We start from the raw sequence: 12,623 nt of genomic DNA, 5'->3' as shown, positions 1-12,623 counted from the left end.
GCCCTCCCCGCCGGCAGGGGAAGCGCCGCCGTGCTTACCAGCGCAGGGTGGGGATGGGGGAGCCGAAGAAGGGGCAGTCCAGCCGGGTCCTGTTGTACTGGATGACTTTGATCAGCTGGTTGCGAGGGGCCAGGATCCGTGGTGGCACATCTGCAAGCACCAGAGACCCAGCTACCGAACGAGAGCTCAAACCAGCCCCTGTGCTTCCCAGTCCTGCCACCCATCTCCTTTTTTTGTTCACTGCTCCTTATTGAGGCTTTCAAGACTCAGCAGAGCTGCTCCATTCGCTCCTGTTTCTCTTTCCCTTTCCAGCTTCACCCACACAACAGCTTATATCTCAGCTCCAGCAGCACTTGGCTCACCCTTTGCCTGGCTTTGCAGGTATATGGCAATGGACTTCCAATCCCAAACCCAGCTGCAGAGGTCGTGTATATGTGTACATTAATCTCAGAGCAGCTAACAAAAGAAAGAGGAAAGCAAACAGGAAAAACCTTCAGGGCAAACTTGTGCATGGGGTATTCGCCTTCCTTATTTACAGAAGCAGGAGGCACCGTTCTGCAGGGGACACTTCCATGCCCTGGCACCCTGCGGGGTCCTGACGGCCACTTCTGGGGTTTTCCTTCCCCAGCCAGGTGTGGAGCAGCTGCACGGGGCTGCCCTGTCCCCGCGGGCACCTACCCAGGACGCTGACGAAGGCGTTGGCCAGGAGGTAGCCGTGCTCGTTGGAAGCGTTGCACTGGTACACGGCGCTGCTGCCGATCTGGGTGTCTCGAAACACGATGGTGTCTCCAGCCACCTCGCGGCTCGGGTTGGGCGGAGAGGCTTCAAAGAGGACAGGCAGAAGGGACGTGTTAAATTCAATCTCAAATTAGAATTCACACGACCCTGTGTTTTATCATGCTTCTTTCCTTCTCAGCCCAGATTAAAGGAGATGGTGGCACATGGTGTTCCCAGCCTCCAGATGGGGTTCAGCTGGCCCTGCCCCAGCCGAGCAGGTGGTTTGTGTGCTGCAATGCCTGCACCCCGCGCAGCGCCCGGCGGGTGCCTGGCACCCTGATGGCAGCTCTGGCTCGTGCTGGGCTCCATTTCTGTAGAGGACGTGCAGACCCCCCCCCCGGCTCACCTTCTATGGGCTCCCCGTTCACCAGCCACTGTATCGCGGGCTTGGGGTTCCCGTTGGCTCGGCAAACCAGCCTGCCGTCCTCACCAGGGGCCAAAATGAGGTTCTGGGGCTCGTCCAGCCAGTACGGAGCAGCTTTAAAACACACAAACGTACCGGTTACACACGTAGCAAACCGGACCAGATGGTCCCCAGAGGTTCCAACCCAAACCATTTCGTCTGCTGCGAACAAATGCAACCGGAGAGCGGAGCCCACGGCTCCCACTGCCCGTAGGGTGGGTTGGAGGAGATGCTGGTGGGGCTGGATGCAGCACAGCCCACGTGGGAAGCCCCCAGACCAAGCTTGCCCCCCTCAATTTCTGGCTGTGAGAGTGAAGAAGATGGCAAGGTAAAGGCGACGTACCCTTCACTCTCACCGAGATCGTGTGGCGGATGCTGCCCATCTTGTTCGAGGCCAAGCAGAAATACTCCCCGGAGTCTTCCTCCGAGACGTTGGAGATCCGAAGAGCCTTGTTGAAGTTCTCCAGCTTGGTCTTGCCTGCGGGGAGCTCACCTCCTTTCTTGTACCACATGATGTCTGGTGCTGGTCTAAGGAGAGGGAAGGAGATAAACGCACTTGCAAGATGAGAAAAACCTTCCTAAGAAAGCAGGAGGTGATCCTGCACGTGGAACCTCTCGAGCCCAGGGAGGAGGACTGCTGAGCCACCCCCCTTCCTACCACAGCCCCTAAAACTGGACCTGAGCTGGTGAGGAGTGGGGTTCGTGTCCCCCCGTTGTGCCTGGGGATGCTGGAAGGTGTGCAGCATGGTGCAGCACACCACGGGAGGGCTGCCAAAGTCCCACCCCATGCCCAGGACACTCCTGCAGGCCCATGGACCCCCAGCATCCTCACCTGCAGTTATACAGCGTGGTAAGGAGCACCTAAGAGACCTGCAAATAGCTGCAAGGACAAATCAGTGGGAAACTATCCTTGCTCAGCAAGTACCCAGAGATGCTTCCTTTTCCGAACAGTGCTGCAAAACTCAGCTCTGTCCCCTTGCATGCTCTTATTTATCCCTCCTGTAGGTTACGGGAGCACTGTCAACAGCAGTTAATAGAAACGGGAACGCTCTCTTCTCGTAGCCAAAGGCGTTTCCAGTGGCGATTCAGCATTTGAGCTGTAAGAGCACTGGGGCTGCTGGTGCCCACCCGCTCCCGTGCCCGGTACGTACACTCCTGAAGCGATGCACTCCAGCAGCAGGTCCACCCCCCTGAGCACCATCTGGCTGCTCGAGGTCCCGTACGGGTACATGAAGCTGGGCGTCGTTTCCGTAACCCCTCGGGCTGAAATCAGCAGGAAAGAAAAACAAAAAAACAAAACCAGGGTGCTTTTAAATTCTCCTTCTCTTGCAGCAATAAGGAGGGCTCAGACAGGGCCAGCGATGCACGGCGCTTTTTTGGGGAAGCTGGCAAGTTCCTGGCCAAGCCTGGCACACAGACCTCACCCCAAAACATACCTGGAAACTAGAGAAGAGCCTAAAGTCATTTCTAAAGGAAAAAGACTGGGTGTAGAGAGGATGCTGGGCAGACAGAGAGGTGAAAGAAGGCAGAGAGGATGGGCAGGGGGAGCGGGGATGGTGCACCAGGAGAGCCTGGTCCCCGTGGGGCAGCACCCATCCTGCCTGCCCCTGCCTCCAGCACAGAGATGTGGGCTGGAGTCGGATGAGAGGTGGAAATGCCGATGGACAGAGCACTCAGTGGAGGACAGCCATGAGAAACAGGCACGAGAAGGGTGTATCGGGCAGCTGAGCCGCTTTGCCACGGAAATGTCCCCGCCACGGCGGATCCCAGCAGTGCCGGGGGCTCTGGCAGCACCCCCAGTTTCCCACTGGTACTGGGAGCTGCTGGGTGGAAGGACCAAACCGTCTGGAAATGGAGCTGGGAGATGGCAGAAGACCAGAAGGACAAATTTGAGGACTGGACAGGAAAGTTTAACAGGAGACAACCGGGGGAAGAGACAAGACAACACCCTACAGACACACACAGTGGGGGTCTCTTTGTGAGAGAGAGAAAAATATATCAACAGAACAAATTCCATTAATAACTGGAATTATTAAACTTGGTCAGTGAGGGCAACACAGGATGAGATGGGTTTGAAAGCAGCAGTAGCAGAGACAGAAGTTATGAGATTAGGAAATGGGGCAGGACAGGCAGGTTTGGCACGGGACCACTGCAGATAGGGGGGGAAAGCCCACCCTGAGGTAGGGGCAGGCTCTTGGGGAGCAGACCTAGACCTTTTCTGCTGGCCCCGAAAACTTCGTTAGCCAAATGAGCCGGTGGCAGCCTGGCTGTTCCCTCACCCACACCGGGAAGCCCCCAGCTGTTTGGGAAGTCTCTGCTTGGGCTCTGGCACAGGGAAAGGGCTGGGAAGGAAAAGGGGACAGAGGGCAGAGACGATTTATGGAGTTCAATTGGGAAAAGTTTGTGGCCATTTTCGAAGGAAATGGAACAAACCAAGCAGGAATTGAATCAAACCATGCCTTTGAAATGGCTCCGCACCCCCCGGGGCATGGCCACACTCACGCATCACGTCACTCCCACGCACCGACAGTTAGTGGCCAAGATGGGCTCGTCAGAGGGTTAATTAATTATTTGGTTACTGGATTACCAGGACAGACACATCTCGAAGGGACAGGGCGCCGGGCAGGCGTGCTGCTCTGTGCTCGCCTGCTTCTGGAGGTGCTCGCTGCCCGGCTAAAAGCCGCTCGCCCCCGCCAGAGCCCTGCGGATCGGTGGCAGAGGCAGGGGCAGGATTTCTAATCAGCATTTATCAACAGCTCTGACCGGACCCGTGAACTTCTCTTCTATGTGATCAGGAGAGGGGATGTACCATTTTATAAGTCAATATTGGCTTTTATTTGCCAGCAATCTGCAGCCTGTTTGGACAGGCTGGGTGCCTCACTGCAATGAACCCGTTTGCTCGGGAGCCCAGGGCGTAACTGGAAGAGAGAAGCAGCAGTGCAAGCCAAATTTTACGAGCCGTATATTAATGATGAACATTAAAAATAAGGGAGATAAATTAGTATGCTATCCACTTGTTTAATAAACCTAACAACGACACTGCGTAGCCAAGAAGCTTTTGCCTTAGCAGAGGTCTACAGAAAAAGGTTTTGCTGTTTCTAATAGGGCACGGCCAGAAATGATCTCGGGCAGAGGTACCAGCTCTGAGCTCCCGGCAGCTACAGCTGGGAGCTGTCAAATAGCAGCGTCTCACTCCTCTGCTTGGATGGATCAGAAGAATAAATCCCACGGCTGTTTATTTGTGCTCAAAAATAGGCTCTGCTTCCGATAGATTGCTGCTGTTGCCCCCACTTCTATGAAATTGGCCCCGTTCAGCTGCAAACAAAACATCTCAAAACCAGCCACTTCTCGCCGCGGAGGAGCCAAGTGCCCCCTCCCCAAAGTCCCAACCTGACAGCACTTAAAAACTGCACATCAGCTCGCAGATCGTTCCCACTTAGAGGCGATAACAGGAACGTGCACACCCGGACACATCCCATCTGCTCGCCTCCCGCACAGCCAACCAGCTTGCAAACATCCCCCAGGTTTGCCAAAAAGAAGAACAAAAGGCTCTCGCTTCCATTATTTAAAAAGGTGATGAACTCCTGCTAATAAAATTCTCAATTAATCCTTGGAGATCCCTTTTTTTTTTTTTTTTTTTTTTTTTCTTTCAGAGCTGCAGACGGTTTGCCAGGGTAATTCCTCTTTGCAGGGGGGAATTGACTGCTCCCAGTCTGAGCTGTGGGGTGAGGGGGTTCAGCCACATCCCCACCATCACCCTGCTCCCATGGGTGCTGTCCTGGACATCACCCACCCCTATCCCCAAGGGGTATGACAGCTCCGGGGCAGGCTGCAGGGGAGGGGACAGTGCCTCCCAGCTTGCCTGCATCCTGCTCTCCAAAGCCTTCAGCTACCCCAAAACCTCCCAAATTCCTAAATACCAGGGGGACAGAGGTTTCTGTCCATACTGCCCTTTCCCATAAGGCTCTTTGCCATGCTGTGGTGGGTTTTAGCAGCCCAAGAGATCATTGTGGACAGAAACATGGGGTTATCAACAAGAAAAAGGGCCGAGGATCACAATTTTTCCACCGGTTCATGAATTATTAAGACGTTTCTGGTTTGCAGCCCATTTTTACACAGGTCATTGAGAGGGCTTGGGTTGGGGATTTGAATCCACCAGCCCCATAAAATGTTCCAGGGGATGTTAAGTAACAGCCCATCGAGCGCCAGGAGCAGCTACAAAGAGGCATCAGTAGAAATCTATCAGCCAGTGCAGATAGGGTCTCTATTTCCTACCTGACTGCTACCTTCCCTTTTCCCTGAGCACACACATGCAGCGGGAGGTTGAGGGACCCCGGCCAGCACAGGACTCTCCCCCGAGCCCACAGGGGCTGCAGACACGGAGCCGTGCGTTCCCATCGAAGCGCAAACACCGCCCGCACTGCTCCCATCGCTTGGGGAGGCACAAGCTGGATTTATGGCTCTCGCCACCATGCGCCTCCCAGGGAGACGTCTCCTCCCACGGGCCCCTATTAAACGTGATTCAATTTGTGCTCTTCCCATTGAAGCTGGTTTTGCCTGCAAGCCCCTTTTGCAGCCGTTTCTGTAAATGCTTTCGGACCATGCCCAGCCTGTTCGCTGCCCCCACCTCATCCAGGTCCTCAGGTCCTCAGCACACTCAGACCCCTCAAATAAGCCTCCCACTCAGACCCAAGCCCCATCTCCAGCCAGAAACGTTTTCCCTTTGCTGCCTATCAGCCATCTCTGCCTCTCAGAGGAGTATTTGCAGTGGGAGAGAAATCCCCCGTGGCTGCGTCACTTGGCAACACGCGCAGGAGAACCTCGGATCTGGCTCAGAGTCAGATCCCCCTCGCCCCAACCTTTGGTAGGCAGCAAGATCCCGGTCCCTGTTCCCAAACCGAGCATGTGCTTCTAGCAAAGACAAAAGCCAGGAGGCAAATTGCTGCTCAGCACCACTTGAACTCGTATTTACGCTCCCATGGCACCGAAGCATCCCTGGCCCGTCTCTCCTGCCTGGCACAGAGCAGGAGCACAAAAAAAAAATGAGGCTCTGGGGGCGAAAACAGAAGGAAGGGGACGAGATGTGGGCATAGCGGGATCCCCAGCAGCCCCTGGTGATGGCTGCGCTCCCAGCATCGTGCTCAGCCCCATCTCCCCATTCTGCTTCCCAAAGCCCCAGCCTGGGCTGCTTGCCCACCTCACCTGGGTTGTCCCATCACTTCCCATCTATTTCTGGGGACAGGATCGTGCCCCAGGGAGCTGCACAAAAGCAGTCTCCAAAGAGAACTTCCCTGCTCAACACCTGTAACCACACCGCAAAGACACAACGCGCTGAGAACACCAAGCACTGCTTTTTTAACTCCCAGCCAGTGCCCGTGTTTGGCTGCCAGTGCAATAGATGCTCGTTCTGAGCACAGCGAAAAGAGGGATCGTGGGTTTTATCTTTAATTCAGGAGCCTTTTCGAAGAACAAGGCGCTGGACTCGCTCACCTCCTGACATTTCCACTTGTGCCAGATCCTATTAACCCAAATACCTCCCAAGCTGAGCTCTGCGTATCCAGTTAATTAGCTTAAACCTCGATCATTTCAAGATATCAAAACTTGGAGGGGATTTGGTCACCGCTGGGTTGCTCGGCTCCCTTCCTTGCGTTGGGTTTTGCAAAGTTTGGGTGACAGACGACAGAAGGGACCACACGCATCCAGCGGGGGCGCGCACACGGGAGGCACGGGGATGCTGCTCGCAGCCAGCCCAGCGCTCGGTTAGCACGGGGTGAGTCGGGTTAGGCACAGGGGGGTTAACACGTGAGGGGCTCCAGAAGCCAGTGTAGACTCACCACTGTACATGTCAGTGTGATTTCGTAAGGACGTTTCGTTATGGGGTTTCTCTGCAATAAACAAAAGAGCGTGAGCATACCGAGTGGCACGGAGCGTGCGGCGGTGTGCGGGGGCACGGGGCAAGGTGACACGGGGACCAGAGCCACGGCCCCAGCACAGGGACAGGGCAGCAGCAGAAGCGATAGAGAGGCACTCGGAGCACGGCTGCCTTGGGAGACAAACAGCAACATAACACAGCAACACGGGAGAGGAAAAGAAGCTTGTTTTCCTCCTAAGAAATGGAGAGACAGTTAAATATATGAATAATGCCACCTAATCGTATCACAAACATTTCCTCAAAGTGTTTTTCTCTTGGTACAATGGCATCTGTATCTTCGAAAAAAAAAAATATCAGTTCAATTTTGAGAAGAAAATGATTTTTCTCTCAGGGAGGTAAGCGTGGTTCTGCTACTTTATTCCAGCACAGAGAAGGCTGGACACAGCTAGGCAGCGGCGTAATGGTGCAGAGAGGCACGGAGAAGATGAACAAATAAAAAATAATAACAACAATTAGGCTTCAAAAACATAATCTACTACAAAATCCCTTTTAATTACCAGACAATTAAAGTAGATTGAGTTCCATGTGAAACCACCAGGCCCTCAATAGCACGCTGCTCTCATTTACTGCCAGCCACTGCCAGCCCATCCGTGGGCTCCTACTCAGGAGGGTGAAGGAGCCCGGCAGCCACCCGAGCCCTGAGTCACCAGAAAAATGCTCCACAGGAAAATAGGCAGGGGCATGTCGCTCGCCCCAGCCCTTGTGTTTTTCTCTCCTTGCATCAAGAAGACAGATAGCAAGCACATGCGATGGTTTTCCAGCAGCCTGTGACTCTTTTCAGACAGCTGATGCTCATGGCTTAAAGCAGAGATCACCGAACAGCTTGAGACAAACTCATCTCTGAATGCTGTGCATATAAAGATTTTTTCAATCATAACAGACAAAAAATTGGAGCCTCGGTTCTTTAGCTTACAAGGGTTTCTTGGAGGGGTCTGAGGCGGCATCTGCATCTGGTAATGCAGCAGAAATTTCCAAAGGAAAGCTTACAGAGAGGGCCCGGTGCCACCCAGCCTGGGAGCAGATGCTGTGGAGGCATCAGGGTGTAGCTGCTTGTATCTGCCTGCACAGAAATCCCCCAGCATTTCTCCCTTATATTTTTCTAGAGCTAAACCAATACATCAGGCTGAAAACCTCAGAGGCCCCAACGAGCACCGATCTTTGTTTGCCAGAATTTCTGCAGCTCCTGCTAACTCAGGACTCAGCCCTTCAGCAGGAGGTAAACGTTGGCATTATGCGGCCAGCTCTGCAAACGGACAAGCAATGTTCAGAGTGAATTACATGCGCACACTCCTCGCCACCAGCAAAGTGCCTGCTTACAGCATTTATATTGCTGATTCTCCACTTGTGCTCTGCACGGAGGGCAGGGTGTTATGGCACAAGTGCCAAACGCTCCCGGCCCTGTCTGTGTCTCACATCGTGCTTCACTCCCTGCTCTTGGGAGGCTTTAATAATGTTACCTCCGGCCTCAGTTGCTGCGAGATTGGGTTGAGCTCCTAGAGCTGGGGCTCAGGAACGATCCCCACACCAAAAGCAGCTCTCACACCACTCGCAGCCGAGGTTGTGCCGGTGCTGTGCATGCAATGAAAGGGCCATCACAAGAGCTTCGTGCCCCGCAGCACTCCACTGGTGGCCCCCTGCCCGTGTTCCCACCAGCTAGCTGGTGGAAAGTGCCCTGGCATCGGGAACCAGCCTCCTCCCAAGCAGTCTCCCTGCTGGAGGGGAGGCTACCAGGGCCCCCTGCCCATGGAGGGGTCAGGGGGAGCCGTGTGCCTGCTCCTCCTGCTCCCCAGGGATGCTCCTCACTGAGCATCACTGGCCATCCCGAGCACATCCCAAGCATTTCTGGCCATCCTGAGCACATCCCGTGTGTACCCACTCAGGCCCAAAGGCTCCAGCCCTCCTGTTGCCACGTCCCAGAGCTGAGCCTCAGCTCCTGGACAGCCGCTAAGTCCTGAGCCTTGTGTGAGGCTCGTTGGTCAGGCAATGGACACACACTCAGTCCCCCCTGTGCAGCACCACCGTGGCTGGGGGTTCCCCATAAATCTAAACCTGGAGCAAACCAAGGCTATTTCCAGTGTTTCAAACTAGGGAAAGATCACTCGACATTGTGCTTCTCCCTGAGGATGGGGGAACGCCCCATCTGCACTGCAGTGCTTTCCAGTTCATCCCAGTTGCACGGACGCTGCAGTACCTGCACCGAGCATCTCCCCGGGGCACTGGGAGGGAACCAGCTTCCCCTCGCTATGGGGCAGCAGCCCAGGTCCTACCAGTCCTCATCCCAACTTCTACCACCCTGAACAAAGGGAAGGAAGCCACTCTTCTACCTGGTAGGCTGTCAAGGACTGAAACGGTGCCTGAAAGGAGAACCCTTCCCGAGGGGGGCTGGGGAAGACCCACCCGCAGCGATCACCGTGACACTTACTGGTTTTCACCTTGAGGGTGTAGGGGTTTTTCTGCTGGATGGTGTGGGTGAAGTGGAAGCGGGCGTTGCAGCTGTAGTCGGTCTGGGCGTCCTGCAGCATGACGTTGGAGAAGTAGAGGTCGCCGTTCTGGCCCTGGGAGACGCGCTTGTCCTGGTGGATGGGCTCCATGGCTGCACGGGGGAAATTCGGACAAGTCAGAGCCTCCTGCGGGCGGGTGACCCCATGAGGGCAAAAAGCAACCCCCTGACCCAAGCCATGTGTGGGTGCCGCCACGCTCTGAGCTAGCGATAATGACTCTAAACATAATTAGGGTAAGTAAACCCTGTAGGTGGGTGATGGAGGGGAGCAGGGGTTTGGGCTTCCCCGACTCACAGCTGCTCATCCAGAAGATGACGGGAGAGGGCAGGCCGGGCGGCGGGTTGCACTGCAGGCTCAGCGGAGCACCTTCATCGACCTCGATCACATCCACCTTCTCCTTGGGCCACAGGGGAGACTCTGCCACGGGAAGCACAGGCACTGCGTGAGGAGGGCAGGGCGGCCACCTTGCAGATCCCTTCCCTCCTCCATCCCGCTGGGCCCGGCCTGGTTTCAATGGAACAACCCCGATGCAAACTTAATTTCTGTGCCTGCAAGCTTCTCTTAAACCTATACCAAGCATTTGCTGTTGGCTACAGCCCTAATCCCTTGGGTTTTATCTCTGCCCTGTGGCTGGATGCATCCCGATGCATGCAATAGATGCAGCAGGCTGAGATGTTTGAGCACCAGGTGTTGTCCACGTATCCCCTACAAAGCAGCCCCTGCTTTCCTCGGACCAGCCTCGTGCCCCCTACTCACTGGACACCTGGAGGTGGATTTTGCTGGAGAGCGCGGTGCCGTAGTCGTTGCGGGCAAAGCACTGGTACTCGCCCTCATAGTCCTCTGGCCGCCCCCCGCTGTGGAAGTCGATGACCAACGTCCCCGACCGCCGCCGCATCGACACCTTGGGGTCCTTGGCCACGTTGAAGAACTTCCCGTTCCTCGTCCAGGAGAAGCTGGGAGGAGAGGGGAGAGGTTTGCTCAGTGACCACGGGCCGTACGAGGCTGCTGAGAGCTTGACCTGTGCTACACAACAGCTAAATCAGTGCCAACCAGTGCCAGTGGCACAGCTCTGCTGGCTTTGGGGACAATGTGGCCAACGTGGACCTGCCCTGGCTGGAGCCTCAGCTGCTCCAGGGCCAGTGCTAACAAACTTCAGGGGTCCAGCACAGAGGCACTTACGTGGGAACGGGGTTCCCTTTGGCTTCACATTCAATGAAGATGTTGTCCCGCGGGTCCACGATGTAGTCCTTCACGGACTGCTTGGTGATCGTGGGGGGCTGAGGCACTGCAAAGCAAATGACAGCGGTGAGGAAGGTCGTGCCGAGAGGGAGAAGCCTCTTCCTGCTGTCCTGCAGCAGATCTGGGCATCTTCCCCAGGCCAGATATGAAATTTGTGGTTCAGAGCCCTCCAACACCTGAAGGAGCCACCAGGAGCATGCGTGCAGGCAATGCCCCAGGCACACCTCGCACCAAGCCACAGCCGGCACCAGCCCCGACCCCTTGTGCCATTCCGGACATGCAGAGGAGACTAAAATGCACAGACAGAAGACGAGGGCAGCACTTACATTCACTCTGAATATTTGCTGTTATTTCCAAAGTGCAAGCGTAATGAAAAAGAAGAGAAAAGGTTAACTGCAGAACAAACATTAAAAGAACATTATGCACACACACAAACGTAATACTGTTACTGGAGGCTCTGCAAATATTACACACAATTCATTTTACAGTTCCAGCATGTTCTGATCTACCTACTTACTGTTATATGGGAGAAGCTGCTGCCGAGCATCCCATGAGCTGCTAACTGCCTCGACAACCTCTGTTTTTTTTGGCAGGGTTGATCAGAGGGCACAAGGCACTGGGTGGGCTCACCTGGGGAACTGGTGTACCCATGGTCCAGCGGGTCAGCCGCAGGAGCTGGCAATGTCACCCCCTACCCTCTGGCTAGGCTGAAGCCAATTTCTCCATTTCATCCCCCTCAAATCAGAGGCTGATAAACCCTGAGCTGGCTTTTTAGGTAATAGTCAAACTTGGAGAAGGTGCCTGTAAAATCCAGCAAAATAGGGATGTACGTATATCTGGGACAGCAGCAGGTGAGGTTATATCCTAAGAATAAACCCTGTTAGGGATGAGGCAGGGGAAAAACACCTAGGGAAGCTTAAAAAGACAACGATCTCCATGGAATGCCATAGAGTCTCTGCAGGTTTGGGGCTGTGTATTTACCAATAGCAGCCCCTCAAGGCATGGCAGGAGGAGGCTCATTAGGTGCTGGAGGTGATGGTGCTGGGCAGCAGGGAGGAGGAGGCTGGAGAAATGGTGAGCTGCAAAGCAGGACTGCCTTGAGCAGTTCTCCACCAGCTGTCAGCACTTCTCTTACTTTTCTAAGGTCACATTACATGCAAATATCAAAACTACTCCATGTCTGATAGGAAGCACAAGCAGCAGCAGCATTGTGCTGTTTGTAAATGCCTTCAGTTTTGGCCAGCTGCACTGGCTCCTACTTCCACGCTGGCTGCCTTCATTTCTGAAACGTTATGGATGCGAACAAAGCCAGGCCTGGAAGGAACCGCCGGGCTGTGTGCACTGCATAAATTCCCACTGCTGGGAACAAGAGCGCCGTGCTTCTGTCCCAGTGACCCCAGGACCAAATTTGTTCTTCCACAACCATCTGGAATTGAGCAGATCAGGAACTCAGACTCCAGTCGTGCACAGACAAGTGACTGCGCTGGGACCCCCACCTTACGCATTTAAATCCCACAGGTACCTATTCTCCTCGGCAAACCTGAGCTTTCCTATCCCTTCTCTTCACTAATTTCCAAATTTCAGCCAAAAGCCACTGCCTGAAGACTTTTCCTTCTCCTTTCGCTGCCCAGCAGAGGTAGCCTGGGTACAGCCAGCACCCTCAGGGCTCTGCAGGCAGCAACCCACACAGGAGAAATTTCTGCCATCAAGAACAACCCCGGCACTTCAGCAGAAAGCTGGGCTTTTTCTGCTAATGCACTGCTCGCTGGAG

At 54.7% G+C, this 12,623-nt stretch overlaps 1 protein-coding gene across 16 annotated transcripts in view; it reads right to left on the bottom strand.

Annotated features, from left to right (window-relative positions):
• Positions 1-12,623, bottom strand: part of NFASC (neurofascin) — a 114,745-nt gene that overhangs the window by 39,206 nt on the left and 62,916 nt on the right. For 13 of the 16 annotated variants that reach the window (XM_084497606.1, XM_084497598.1, XM_084497611.1 and 10 more), the window contains exons 3-12: positions 10,793-10,898; positions 10,370-10,566; positions 9,908-10,030; positions 9,535-9,705; positions 7,015-7,065; positions 2,332-2,443; positions 1,524-1,708; positions 1,124-1,255; positions 679-822; positions 39-150 (exon numbers count right to left, since the gene is read on the bottom strand). In XM_084497606.1, the coding sequence (XP_084353732.1) occupies positions 39-150; positions 679-822; positions 1,124-1,255; positions 1,524-1,708; positions 2,332-2,443; positions 7,015-7,065; positions 9,535-9,705; positions 9,908-10,030; positions 10,370-10,566; positions 10,793-10,898 (1,333 nt within the window). The remainder of the gene's footprint in view (positions 1-38; positions 151-678; positions 823-1,123; positions 1,256-1,523; positions 1,709-2,331; positions 2,444-7,014; positions 7,066-9,534; positions 9,706-9,907; positions 10,031-10,369; positions 10,567-10,792; positions 10,899-12,623) is intronic. The other 3 variants (XM_084497610.1, XM_084497613.1, XM_084497604.1) reach the window with 1 other exon arrangement.

This window comes from Aythya ferina (genome assembly GCF_964211825.1).
Source record: "Aythya ferina genome assembly, chromosome: 25".
Classification (NCBI taxonomy): Eukaryota; Metazoa; Chordata; class Aves; order Anseriformes; family Anatidae; genus Aythya; species Aythya ferina.
This window is presented reverse-complemented; position numbering and strand designations above follow the sequence as displayed.